We start from the raw sequence: 15579 nt of genomic DNA on the forward strand, positions 1-15579 counted from the left end.
GATTTAAAATGGCCCTAAAGAAAAATGCTTCCAAAAAAATGGTCAGTGAGAAGTAGCAGCTTCCCACCGGTGGCATTTTGTCCCAAATCTTTCTTGAACCACCACATTGTGTGCCTACCACGCCGGTCTCGGTGGAGCAGCATTAGAGCAGCACTCCTGCATCAACAGCACCACCCCCTATGCTGATGAGTATTGATGTTGAATTGGATGTGTCCCTTTTACAAAGTAGTACACAATTGTTTCAGGAAACAGAGCAAAGTGGACAGCAGTCGCAGCCAGCAATAGTACATTTTCCTGATGCTGGAGCAGAACAGGATGTTGAGCATCATTCAGAGCAAGAATCTCCTCTTTTAGAATCATTGGCTCCCAGATCTCCAGCAAAGAAACACTTCTGAAGATGATGATGATGATATGGACATGGAGTCGACCCCAGCAGAGTTCAGAAGACAACAGGAGAGGCAAGGGAAAAGAAAAATTCCTGAAAAACTTAGACTTATTGAAGGGGATGATAAGGAGGAGGAAGACGAGGCAGTCATTGTGGAAGGTCACACAGAGGAATCCAACATTACTATTCAACATGCTCCAAGGGATTTGGTACAGGTAACAGCACCAGCTCCCATATTTGCAAATCCCCAATTGAGACCTGAACCAACCCCTACCTGAGGAGAAGCAGACAGGCAATCGACGACACGCCCACCTACCTCCAGTTATTCTCCACGCATTTGTAGTGGCACAGTAAAAAAGTACTTCTCCCCAGTTTTGATCTTTTTTACGGTTAGCAATAAAGTATCTGGCTTTTCCTGTAGCCAGTGTGTCTGTTGAGCATGTGTTCAGTGCAGCTGGCATGGTTGTTACAGTGAGAAGGACCAGTCTCTCACCTCAAAACATGAAGACATTGACTATGATTAAAATGAACCAACATTTCATGCCACACAATTACACCATTCCTGAAACAGCACAGGAGGAGGAGGAGGATTGGTCAAAATCAAGTGTGTTACATGATCAACTTCTGGGCAAATGACCTTAGTTTTAAGACAAACTCTAACTCACGGACTAAGTATGCCAGTGCCCCCATAGAACTTTTTAATTATTTCTCGTTGAACGTCTATCTTTGCAACAGCAACAAAAAGCAGCTAGTAGAACATTATTATATTTGTTTCAGAATTATGCTAGTCCACCATGTTGTATTAACACATGTTGTCAAATTGCAGTTGGACCAGTGTGCGTTGAAGAAGCCATCACAATTTCTTCACAGTTTATTCCTTGACTGTTTCACATGCCTGTGCTTGCTTTTGTTATAGATCATACTATTTTTCTTCTTCATTCCAGGCTGTTTATTCCTTGACTGTTACTTGATTGTTACCGATTCCTGTGCTTGCTTTTGTTTAACCCTCACCCAGTGTTCATTTTTTATTGTAATTTCTGCCTGTGATTGTTCCTGTAATTTTTGTCGGCCTGCGCTGAATCAAATTGTTCAACCTTCTTTCTTTATGTATCTACACTGACACTCTCACATCCCCTACCCCAAACACTGACCTCCTTCTCCTCCCCCTAGAATGGACCTCCCTCTCTTCCTATACGTTCACAGATTGTTTATCTTTCACTTAGTCTCTTACCGGACTCTCCCATCTGTCCAGCTCTGTCCTCCCTCTATTCTGGTGTCTGCTCTGATTGTTTACATTCTCCTTTTTATCTTACCTGTCCTCCCTCTCCTACCCCTCTCCCATGGATTCCTCACCCCCTCTTACCTCTCACTTTTTTGTTATTTTCTCCCTAACACCCCATCGACTACCCTAGTCAACATTATCCTCCCTCCCCAATCCTCCCCCTTGGATCCCTCACCTCCCCCTTTCCACACCTCATCCGCTCTCTGCCCCCTTAATACAGATGACCCAATTTAGCCCCTCTCCCCGGGAGGTTCCTCCCCCTCCACATCCTGCCTCCTCCCTCTCTCTTCCCCCTCTACAACCTTACAGTAACAACATGCCACCCCTCAATCACCCTCCCAGTATACATGACACTACCCTCAGCAGACATGGCCCCAATTCATGGACCATTCTCTACCCCCCACCTCTACAAAAATGCAAAGAAAAATTTTAAACACGATTACTGATTCGACACCCGGAAAACCTTAATTGTCGACAATTACCTCAGCCTCTCCTCCCCTATTAAAATTAATTACATCTTCTACTCCAAACGCCCCCTCCAAACGGAAAAGCACTTTCCTCCGCCACCTAACGGTATCCAAATTAAGTAAAATCCCATATGGATTTAAACTGTCTACTACCCCCTGCCCATCCTTCCCTGGCGAAATTGACATCTCCATATTTAAAACGGGCAATATTCTCATCCAAGCCTCTGAACACCACCTTGCCATCTTTGAGCACCATTTCAATACCTTGTCCTTGCTACTATCCAATATTTCCCCATCTTCCCAACCTCTCGATACCCAGTTGCTCTCTCCCTCCCCCTCAATTCCTTCCCTCCCCCGAGACACCCCAACTGCTAATGCTATCTCCCATACCCTCTCCTCCTCCATCCAACACTGAACGTTTCCCATCATCCACCCCTCTCTCCACCATATCACCTCTCACTCTCTAAATCCAGTCTCTGTCCAACATTGAGTGCAATCTCTCAACACTGACGGATGAACTCACACGACTGAGAAAAGACTTCAACTCCCTCAACTCCAGACTCCTCATTAACCGTCCCAACCACCCACCCCTGGCCCACAACGCATCTCAAATCCTAAACTGTGGAGCACTACGCCCCGCGACTGTCATACCCACAGACCCCTCTGTGCTTTCAACAATCTCTCATCCTCCGACCTCCTCGACATTTGCAACTCCTACCTTCCTAACTCATTGATTAACGATCCTCCCTCTCCCTACCACAACATTCCGTTATCGTGGGGACTTGCAGAATCCTAACCTGTCCCACATCACCTAGACCCCCACTCCACCTTCCCACCATCCGTTTGTGCTCTGCCCCAAAAAACAATTCTAAACCCCTCTCCTGCATGCTAGTGAACTGCCGTTTGGCTGTCCGACACGCAATCGAAATTTCAGAGACTATCCTTAGTGAAGCCATTGACATTGCCTTCCCCACGGAAACCTGGCTCAATGACCACTCAACTGCCAGTCTAGACTTACTCGCTCACCCCGGTTACTCTATCATCAGAAAAGACAGCTCTAAGGGAATAGGGGGTGGACTAGCTATAATCTTTAAAAATGTAATTCAACTTTCCCTCGTCATGTACTCTGACGTTGATACCTTTGAATACCTTGAAGCCGAACTTAAGCTTCAGTGGTCCCTCTTAATTTGACTTCATAATATCTACCATCCTCCTGGCGATCCCCTTCCCTTCACTGAGGAATTATCTGAACTTCTTACCCACTCCTGACTTTCTAACTCAAAAAATCTCTTCCTCTGTGATTTTAACCTTCACTGGAATAAGCCCAATGACACACAATCAACCTCCTCACTAATCTCTTTGAGATCAGTGACCTCCGACAACTTTGCCACTCTCCAAGCTACACTAAGGGGGCCACTCTTGATGTCATCATTGCTAACAATGACTTGGCCTCCCTTTCTAACATCATCCCCATCAACTGATCCGACCACCACCTCATTCTGTTCTCAATCACCACCTCAGCTCCTCCCTTCCTCACTAAACTCACCAAAACTAAGAAATGGACTATAAATCTCAACTGTATCCTTCCTGGCAAACTGGAGTCTAAACTCCAAGTAAAACATCTTCTCTCCTCTCTCTCACAAAATGCCAATGAACTTACCTAATATTATACACATCCGTCACTGATATCTTAGACAAAATTGCCCCATCCAAACTAAAAACCATAAGAAACATGCCATCGAAATCTTGGTACAATTCCAATCTTAATAACGAAAGACTCACACTTAGACTTGCGGAAAGAACATGGAGACAACTCTCAACTCCCGCCCATCTTGCCCTCCTCAGATCTGCTAGGTCAACATACAAGAAACACATTTTCGTTGAAAAAGCCTCCTTCTTCAGTACTCAAATTGATTGGGCCAAAAATAGACCCAGAGAGCTATTCAACATTGTTCGAACCCAAACATCCTCTGCCTAACCCATGCTGACAGCCACTACCGACAGATGCGAAGAAATTGCAAACTTTTTCTCTGAAAAAAATCGCCTAATTAGATCAATCCTTCCCAGCATTTCAGATCTCTCCCAGCCCCAACCTTAACGCTATCTCCACTACCAACTCTCCCTCCTTGTCAGCTCCCCCCCCGATTCCCACTCCCCCCTTCATGCAACTTTACCCCTTGATTACTGCCTGCCCAATCTACAACTTAAAAACAATGCCTCCTGGCATAACTTCAACCCCGTAATGGAGCTTGATGTCTCTAACATCATATCTAATCGCAAACCATCCTCACATACTAATGGCCCTCTTCCTTCCAACCTTTTCCTCAAAGTTAAGCACATCATCGCGCCTTTTTGGGCTACTATCATCAACTCTTCCCTTTCCACGGGTTGGGTCCCTGCCTCCCTCAAACTTGGACAAATCACTCCTATACTCAACACCCCCCATGCCGACCCTAACAATCTCTGCCCAATCTCCAACCTCCCCCTACTCTCTAAAGCCCTGGAAAAGTGTGCCCTGCTCCTACTAGATAAACACATTGACACTTTTAACCTACTGGGTCCCTTACAATCTGGCTTCCGAAAATGCTACAGTACTGAAACGGCCATGCTTAAAATTGTGGATGACATCTGCCACTCCCTTGACAATTGTGAGACTTGCCTACTTATTCTCCTCGACCTCTCTCCCGTGTTTGATAACCACCCGGCCTTACTCAAAGTTTGTTTTGGCATTAATGGTCCTGTTCTCAATTGGTACTCATCCTACCTCCAACACAGAAGACAACAAATCAAAATCCTTAACTGCATCTCAAACCCTACACCTGTCTCCCTTGGTGTCCCTCGGGGATCTATTCTCTCCCCTGCTCTCTTTAACCTCTTTATGGAACTCCTTACCCTCATCCTAAAACAAGCTGGAATCAATTACCAACTCTATGCCGATGACACCCAACTCTACTATAAGATCAAATCCCACTCTGATATTCTGCACCTCAACAACACCCTGACCAAAATCCAATCCTGGTTCCACACCAATCATCTCAAACTTAACCCCCAAAAAACTGAAATTATTCTATTCTCTCCTAAAAACAACCCTCTGCCTATCCAAACTTGGATCTCCGGCCTTAATGCCCTCAACTGTCCGCTCTCCTTAACTAACTCAGTAAAATCCCTCGGTATCTCCATTGACAACATTCTAACCCTTCAGACCCACATAAAAAAACTTGGCGAAAGGAGCGCTCTTCAAGCTCCATCCCCTCAAGAAAATGAAACCCTTCATTACAGCCAACGACTTCAAATCGGTTGTCCAATCTCTAGTCCTCTCAAGAATTGACTATGGTAACGCTATCGTCTCCGGAACTCCAAAAGTTCACCTAGCACCAATCAAATTGGTGCTCAACATAGCAGCCAGACCAATCACCGACTGCAAATGCTTCGATCACATCTCCCCTGCCCTTTAGACCTTTAAATGGCTACCCATAGAAGGCCCATCCACCTACAAGACTGCATTCATTGAGCACAAAGCCCTTCATCAAGAGACCCTGCGATATCTCACTTGTGAACTTACAAGGCAGGCTGCTCTCGATCATTGAGAAGTACAAACTCTCTCCTCCTTTTCCCACCCCTGACCAAAAAGCTCCTTCTCATCTTCTCAGCTTCCTTCTGCTCCTTGTCAGTACATCTCATCTTATGAAGATGCTTATTCTTAGATATATAGGCAAGGCAGGCCTAAGACAAACAAGGATCAGACCCTGTCAGATGTCAAATAGAAAATGCATCATCGCAGTGGAAGGGGCCCATATAGTCAGAAGCAGGATTGGAAGTTTTCATAAGAAAAGTTGGTATACATCTAGTAGCTGAAAAAAGTAGAGCACATTTAGTAGAGTCAGTATTAGGGACGGCTCCTCCGCTAGGGCGTCGCCCCCCACCCTACCAGCACTAAAAATACGAAAAATAAAATAATAGTAAAATGGGTTTAAAACCAGTTTTATTATCGTTTTGTTTTGCTGGTGCCGGGGCTTGGGGCCAGGGCCAGGGTGGTGACAGGCTGGAGGGGGAGTATTTTGCGCTGCCTTCACTGCACATGTAGGTGTGGCCGGCCATCTCAGGTCGACCAAACCCACATCCACAGTGAAGCTCTCTCTAACCCTGCTGCATTGCTGGGTTGGAGAGAGAGCATACACAGACTCCCAGTCTGTACTGGACTGCAAATCATTGCCGCTCAGGCCAATCTTGAAGCTGCTCTCGCATGAGAGCAGCTTCAGGATTGGCCACAGGGCAGGCTTGGAGCATGTGCCTGCCTGCAGTGAAGAGGAGCAGAGGAGAGCAATACTGGAGGGCAGCAGGTACTTTTTTTCTGTTTGTCTCCATTGTCCCCCATACCCCCCCTCACCCCCTCCCCTATCCTGCCTCTTTAATCTGATATAAGCTGCTCCTGGTCAGTACATCTCAATTATCTGGGAGAGGAAAGCAATTTAGCATTGATACTCTTCACTTTTCATATATTATCAATCAAAAGAATGGAACATGTGTATTGTATTACTCTAGCTCTTATATCTCATAATTTCAGAAACTGTTAACGTCTTTCTAGACAGTATTCCAGAATCAAAGCATTTAGGAATAGAGAGAGATTTAGACAAGAATCCATTATGGTTCCTGATTATGATGCCACAAAAACTGTTTAAATGTTTAACGGGGATAGATGATCTACTGTTTATAGTGAAAGCAAAGTACCAGTCAAAGAGTTCATAAAGCATGAAATGCTGCTATATTAATAGAAAGACCATCACACTCACCTTTTTCTTTTAGGAGATAGTCTGTGTACAAAAAACACATTAATATGAGCTCACTAGAATAACTTTTTACGCAAGATCAATTTATTTTTGCTCAATTTATACACTTACCTCTTTCTTTAATTAAGTCACCTATCAAATAAAATATAGAGAAGACTAACTTAATCTTGTTTTCAGGAAGTGCAATTTATTTAATCATCAAATATTTTATTTGTTTTTTTCAACTATAGAAGTGCATAAACATATACAGTATATATGTAAAATTAAAGCCACACAAACTCAATTTCAGAACACAGCGTTGTGTCATGCCATTACAAACTTTCATAGATCGATGAGAGTTTAAATTGTAATAAATCACAGTGTCAAAAACCCCATAAGAACTTGTCAATAAATACTTTATGATTAGTTAAAATTGGCAATAAAAAAGAGATATAGTTCAAATACAACAAATAAAGAACACCGAAGGTAAGTGCCATATAACAAATACATTGGTACTGGGAGACTGAGACAAAGAGAGGGCACAATATGTGAGCCAGTCTTGCTAATCATTCCAAAGCCCTGCACCTAATGGACCAGCTACGATGAAGGTACTTGGATACCACACCGACAACTAACTGAGAGGATTCTGTATGGAGGAGCCATATGACAACCTCTAGCAGCATCCAAATTGCTTACACAAAGGGATGACCCATGTTTTTCTTGGGCAAGTATAACCAGCGCAGAAAAAATAAAGTGCAGTAGTCCTTCCTTTGACTGTTGGCAAAATGGACATACAGTGCTTATTGGAGTTAAGTGGTTCCACTTTGCTAGGAAAAACATTAATGGTAAAGTGCTATAGCAGAATTTAAGGTTAAGGGCTCAAATTGAAAATCAAGATTAAAATGTAAAAAAAGGGAAGTAAGCGACCCCTCAGACATATTCTGGAATTTAATGGAATTGACCTGGTCCCAGAATGCATCCTTAAGGGTAGCTTGGGTGGATCTATGACAGAATTTCGACTACAAAAATATCGACCTACAAGAATATCGAGTCAACAATATCGAGGGCAAAAATATCGACATCCTATCTACAACATGGTAAGTACAAAAATATCGAAAAAATAACATCGTTGTAAAAAATATCGATGTTAAAAATATCGATTTTTTTTTTAATATATATAAATGTAAAAGTAAGTATATAACACTAATAAATAAAATATACATATTTAAAAGTATCTAATAATGTTTAAAATTAATAAATAAAACATATATATTAATACATTAATTAAATATATACAGTAAAGATATAATATATATGTACTGAACAATAAGTATTAATAATTAATTTACTAATTTCTAAATTAATGAAATATATTCTAATTTACTAATACATGTACAAACATAAAACAATAACATACATAAAATGTAAGTAATATAAAAAATAAAATAAACGTGATATTTTAACAATTAATTATATAAAGCGTTTGATAGCATAGGGATAAAATTACTATTCCCACTCCAGAGAGTGCAACAGTCGAGAAAACTGACCCTGAACCCAAAAACCACCCCTTTACCCACGAACTGAAAACTGACCCTGAACCCTAAAAATACCCCTTTACCCAAAAACTGAAAACTGACCCTGAACCCTAAAAATACCCCTTTCCCCATGAACTGAAAACTGACCCTGAACCCTAAAAATACCCCTTTACCCATGAACTGAAAACTGACCCTGAACCCTAAAAATACCCCTTTACCCATGAACTGAAAACTGACCCTGAACCCTAAAAATATCCCTTTACCCATGAACTGAAAACTGACCCTGAACCCTAAAAATACCCCTTTACCCATGAACTGAAAACTGACCCTGAACACTAAAAATACCCCTTTACCCATGAACTGAAAACTGACCCTGAACCCTAAAAATACCCCTTTACCCAAAAACAGAAAACTGACCCTGAACCCTAAAAATACCCCTTTACCCATGAACTGAAAACTGACCCTGAACACTAAAAATACCCCTTTACCCATGAACTGAAAACTGACCCTGAACCCTAAAAATACCCCTTTACCCAAAAACTGAAAACTGACCCTGAACTCTAAAAATACCCCTTTACCCAAAAACTGAAAACTGCCCCTAAACACTCAAAATACCCCTTTACCCAAAAACCCAAAAATGACCCTGAACCCTAAAAATACTCCTTAACCCAAAGTTAAATAATATTATTTAATTAGCAATTAATAATTAATTAACAATAACAATAAAGTAAATATATTAGCACATAAGCTGTAATTAATATAATTTAATAATTAATATCATTTTTCCCCAATTAATTAATTAACAGTAACTAAAAATTATATATATAAATAAATTACTCTAATAATGTACTTAACTAACTAATATTATTTAATTACCAATTAATTACTAATTTAAAATATGTACCAAATTATATTAATTAATTAACTAATTAATATTAATTATTTGCCAATTAATTAGTTATAAATATTTAAAAACATATATTAATTAATTAATTATTATTAAATTACTCCCCACCCTATTCCCCTATAAACCCACATCCCGCTACAGAAAATATATATCAATTAATCAATTAATTATTTCCCAATTAATCAATATTAATTAGCAAATAATTATAATTAATTAATTAATCCTACTAATTATTAATCAACTTCCCATAATTAAATTACTTCCCACCCTATTCCCCTATAAACCCACAACCCGCTCCGGTACTAAAACATCAAATTTCCTTATAAATTTCTATATTATTATAGAAAATGTATACACATATAATAGTAATTATTTTAAATACTTAAATTAAACATATAACACATACATAATAAAAAACTATAAAATAATACAAATATCGATATTAGTGTCATCGAAATTATTAACATCGATATATATGCTATCGATATTACTAACTTCGATATTACTTACATCGATATTAAGTATTTCGATATTACTTACCTTGGGTCGATATTCTGTCCTACGATATTCTTGCCTTCGATATTATGCTCCTTCGATATTTCAGACTCGATATAACCAAAAAGGTTAGGCTAAAGGTTCTACTTACGGCTCTGAAGAATTGGGTTTTCTTCAGGAGAAAATTACAAATTCCATACTACGCCTCTCAGGCCCCAATATGGGACTCTCCAGGGACCCCAGAATGCCTTAGAGACCAATTGTCAACTCCTCTTAAATTAGCAGGGTTAATGCAGTGGAAAGATCTACAAAACGATCAGCAGCTATTGGGGTGGGACTCCTTCTCTAGATTGACGGGAGGTACCCTTACAAGATTTAAATATTACCAGCTGTCAAGCTGGTGGTCTACGGAAATATGGGATTGTGCATCTAACCCGAAATTTGATTTTGTAAATAGAAAGGGGCGTTGGGATAAAGAACTCGCTTTTTGGTACGAGACTTTGATGGAAAAAGAGGGAGTTACGGATCTGGAACTTCAAAATCTCTGGGGAAATGGTCTGGGGCTGGATAGCAACAAACTGGTAGACCTGTGGGGGGACTCTTTTAGTCTGGTGAACGGAATAGTAAAATCCGCTCCACTTAAACGAAACCATCTGTTTACACTGTACAGGGTGTATTTTTCCCCAAAAAGACTGACAAGGATCACAAACTTACAATATAGCTGCCCAAGGTGTAATTTGTTAGAGGCAGATGACATGCATATGTTCGTAGAATGTCCTAGCCTTAACTTGTTTTGGAAACAAATTGAGGGTTTTTTGATGGATGTACTAGGAACACAGATAGTGGTCTCTCCGGCAATGATTCTGTTTGGTCTGGGGACGGGTTACCAGCTTGCAAATCAGCAGACTAAATTTATTTTCTACGTGATGTTATTGGCTAGGCGAGAAATATGTAAAGCATGGAAATCTGAAGATGCTCCCACTTTCTCTGGTTGCTTAAGGTATATCATCTATATTAGTGAGTCTGATATAGCATGCGATGTTACCTCTGAGTCTAAGATCTGGGAGCCCCTGGTGGCATGGCGGAACAGATGAGAGTATTCCGATGATTTCACCTGGGTACTGTTGGTGCTTAGTCCTCAACCAACCCGAGGGTCGCCAAGCTACAGAGGCTGAGGTGGATAAAGCAAACAGTAAATACTAGAGGGGAGTACCTTTTTCCGGCTCTCTCTGGCGTCAAATTTTGTGGTCGTAACATCGTAATGCCAGGGGGAGGGGAGAGGATCTCCGTCTAGAGCACCCAAATTGGTATATGAGGAATAAAAATATTTAAAAAAATAAATAAATAAATAAAGCGTTTGATAGCATAGGGATAAAATTACTATTCCCACTCCAGAGAGTGCAACAGTCGAGAAAACTGACCCTGAACCCAAAAACCACCCCTTTACCCACGAACTGAAAACTGACCCTGAACCCTAAAAATACCCCTTTACCCAAAAACTGAAAACTGACCCTGAACCCTAAAAATACCCCTTTACCCAAAAACTGAAAACTGACCCTGAACCCTAAAAATACCCCTTTACCCAAAAACTGAAAACTGACCCTGAACCCTAAAAATACCCCTTTACCCAAGAACTGAAAACTGACCCTGAACCCTAAAAATACCCCTTTCCCCATGAACTGAAAACTGACCCTGAACCCTAAAAATACCCCTTTCCCCATGAACTGAAAACTGACCCTGAACCCTAAAAATACCCCTTTACCCATGAACTGAAAACTGACCCTGAACCCTAAAAATACCCCTTTACCCAAAAACTGAAAACTGACCCTGAACCCTAAAAATATCCCTTTACCCATGAACTGAAAACTGACCCTGAACCCTAAAAATACCCCTTTACCCATGAACTGAAAACTGACCCTGAACACTAAAAATACCCCTTTACCCATGAACTGAAAACTGACCCTGAACCCTAAAAATACCCCTTTACCCAAAAACAGAAAACTGACCCTGAACCCTAAAAATACCCCTTTACCCATGAACTGAAAACTGACCCTGAACACTAAAAATACCCCTTTACCCATGAACTGAAAACTGACCCTGAACCCTAAAAATACCCCTTTACCCAAAAACTGAAAACTGACCCTGAACTCTAAAAATACCCCTTTACCCAAAAACTGAAAACTGCCCCTAAACACTCAAAATACCCCTTTACCCAAAAACCCAAAAATGACCCTGAACCCTAAAAATACTCCTTAACCCAAAGTTAAATAATATTATTTAATTAGCAATTAATAATTAATTAACAATAACAATAAAGTAAATATATTAGCACATAAGCTGTAATTAATATAATTTAATAATTAATATCATTTTTCCCCAATTAATTAATTAACAGTAACTAAAAATTATATATATAAATAAATTACTCTAATAATGTAATTAACTGACTAATATTATTTAATTACCAATTAATTACTAATTTAAAATATGTACCAAATTATATTAATTAATTAACTAATTAATATTAATTATTTGCCAATTAATTAGTTATAAATATTTAAAAACATATATTAATTAATTAATTATTATTAAATTACTCCCCACCCTATTCCCCTATAAACCCACATCCCGCTACAGAAAATATATATCAATTAATCAATTAATTATTTCCCAATTAATCAATATTAATTAGCAAATAATTATAATTAATTAATTAATCCTACTAATTATTAATCAACTTACCATAATTAAATTACTTCCCACCCTATTCCCCTATAAACCCACAACCCGCTCCGGTACTAAAAGATCAAATTTCCTTATAAATTTCTATATTATTATAGAAAATGTATACACATATAATAGTAATTATTTTAAATACTTAAATTAAACATATAACACATACATAATAAAAAACTATAAAATAATACAAATATCGATATTAGTGTCATCGAAATTATTAACATCGATATATATGCTATCGATATTACTAACTTCGATATTACTTACATCGATATTAAGTATTTCGATATTACTTACCTTGGGTCGATATTCTGTCCTACGATATTCTTGCCTTCGATATTATGCTCCTTCGATATTTCAGACTCGATATTATGGTAGGTCGATATTTCCAACTCGATATTTTGACTGTCTACCAGCTTGGGTACAAGGTTGTTAATGCCCAGAAAGACCAACACACCCATAAACGGATGTGTACTATCAACGTTTGAACATAAGATAACCACTTAATTTTACTACAACTGACCAGTGATACTATCTCCTCCAAGTCTTACTGGTGGTCATCCAGGTCTGCAGAGTATTTAAACCTTCTCTGATAAAGAAACAGCCTCAATTGGACCTCATGTATCATTGAATTGGGACCCATATTTTGTTTTAAGGGTTTTAACAGAGTATTATTAGGGACTTTAGTTTATGCTCTCAAGCAGCTATTCTCGGCTACCCCCAAGTTTAGTCAGATTCAAAATGCCCTATACTTTGCCCCCATATAGGGTACAACCCTCCCTGTGCACCTAGAGTGCAGGAGAAATACACTTGGTCCGGGATATCTTATAACGTCTTAGAATTGTAGCAGAGTGCTGAGTTAAATTTAGGCTGCTCTTCTTAAGCTGTGGTGCCCATGACATAGATCTGGTTAACCTAACCCCGAAACACTCCAACTCACATACCCTATTCAGAGGACGACCTCCAGCATTATAGAACCCCTAGATTTTTGTGAGGGCAAAGGGCCATAAACTTGGTCTTAGAATGGTTTATTATTACTACCCCTCGTTCAGTGCAAAAGTCTTAAAAATTATTCACCAAACATTGTAGTCCACTTGGGGTCTTACAGATCAGGAGAGTGATTTTGCGGTCACCCAGGCTAGGTGCATCATTTACTTTTCTTTTCCATAAGATCCATATATTATTGCTCAATTTATAAATTTACCTCTTGCTTTACGTAAATCACCTTTCAGAGAAGATATAGAGAAGACTAATTTAATTTTGTTTTGAGGTATGTGCAATTTATTTCTACATTGCCTGCTGGTGAAACTAGACACATACAGGAAACTCAAAAAGAGTGGTATTATCTATCTAGGAGGACTATTTATATATTCTTTTTACTTTTTGTAAAACGTATGAAAATGTGATATTCATAAGATATTTCTGTTCATATAGGTATTGATAGTTTATGTGTTTCAAACTGACCTATCACATTTACAATTATTATATTTTTCTAGAACTCTTCAATAAAGCTGCCTTGTAAAATAATGATTAGGGGTCTGTAAAATAGTAATAAATGTAATGCAGTTTATACAAAGGCTTGAAAGATATGTAACAAACACAGTTTTAAGATTTTGTACACCTCAAAAAAATTTGTTTTTAACTACTATCATTTGGAAATTCTTTCTTTAGATTTGTCTGCTCAGATAGCCAACAAATGATTTATGAATTGGAAGATGATAATTTTTTTATATTTTCAAGCTGGAGTCGAAGAGTCTAAATTGAATAAAATTCCTAGGTGCATGTCTTGATGTTTAGTGTCGCGGTGCAGGGTGGCCATTGCTTTGCTCACTGTGTAGCTAATAGTCCCTCTACAGGGCAAATTATAGTTCCCAACTTCATCAAAAGCAAATGATGCAAGAAAGGCAGTAACAATCTTCAGACAAGTTGTATAACAGACATACTCTATCTTGAATAGATTTGTCCTTGCTCTCACCTTTGTTTCTATGCAATTTCACATACCTTTTTCCTTTTGAAGAGTGTCTGAAATAGTAACAACAAATGTGTTACTTGTGCAGATTCAATACACCATTGCTCCAAATTTAAAAGGCAAACTTTCAAGAGTTATTCCATAAACAATATTATGGCAACTGTGGTCGGGTGAATTTCTCTAAATTCAAGCTATACACAAAAATTAGGGGCATGATATTAGATTTGATGAGATTGAAAATGTCACACCACAATGAAAATGTGAAAGTCAGGATTGAACAGAGCAAATTAATCTGCATTTGCAACATTATAAGACAAGAACCATGTGCACCATCTGAGCAGCTGTATAAAAACATTGCGTATGTGCTCACATTCAGCTTACATGGAACCTTCATATTATGATGCATAAAACATATCTATACTACTATTATAAAGAGAGAACACAAACCTTTGAGCCAGGTAAACTACAAAAGTAATGTACCAATCACTACACCCAATACACCATTTGAAAGGGGAGATGTTGCAGAAGGACATAGGCCATACATGTCTACACCATATACATTAAAAAAGCAAAAACGCGAAAAGTGTTAAAGTAGTCCCTTGGGGGCGTGGTCGACTGTAAGAACGTGGCCGTGGGCGTCTCAAACAACAAATGTGGGCGTTTACAGGGCCATGCCAACTGAAAAAACAAGCATCTGCAAAGCTAATTCACAACACACTTACATAAGCACAGAGACAGCTGAAATGCGCTTTCACAGAATTTAGAACGCACGGAATTTAGAACGCACAATATGCACACATAGAGCGGAAATGCACTTACACGGAATTTAGTTGGCAAATCACAACACATACAGCGGAAATGCCCTTTCAATGAATTTATATACACACATTGAGCGCGGTATGAAAAATATAGTAAAACAACAGAGGTGCGCGCTATAACAAATATACACACATAGATTAGTTGCAGTTACGCAGACAACTTTGACGCCTTCCTCACATTACATCAAAAAGCGGCCGTGCCTTCCATCGACGAGG

The 15579-nt window shown here is 39.1% G+C and overlaps 1 protein-coding gene across 6 annotated transcripts in view; it reads right to left on the reverse strand.

Moving 5' to 3' along the window:
- The window catches only part of LOC147710254 (butyrophilin subfamily 2 member A1-like), a 162590-nt gene that overhangs the window by 39171 nt on the left and 107840 nt on the right, over positions 1-15579 (reverse strand). For 4 of the 6 annotated variants that reach the window (XM_086920945.1, XM_086920943.1, XM_086920940.1 and 1 more), the window contains 3 exons: positions 14578-14598; positions 7033-7053; positions 6925-6945 (listed from right to left, as the gene is read on the reverse strand). In XM_086920945.1, coding sequence (XP_086777071.1) covers positions 6925-6945; positions 7033-7053; positions 14578-14598 — 63 coding nt within the window. The remainder of the gene's footprint in view (positions 1-6924; positions 6946-7032; positions 7054-14577; positions 14599-15579) is intronic. The other 2 variants (XM_086920944.1, XM_086920941.1) reach the window with 1 other exon arrangement.

The sequence above is a fragment of the Lissotriton vulgaris genome, chromosome 5, assembly GCF_964263255.1.
Source record: "Lissotriton vulgaris chromosome 5, aLisVul1.2, whole genome shotgun sequence".
Classification (NCBI taxonomy): domain Eukaryota; kingdom Metazoa; phylum Chordata; class Amphibia; order Caudata; family Salamandridae; genus Lissotriton; species Lissotriton vulgaris.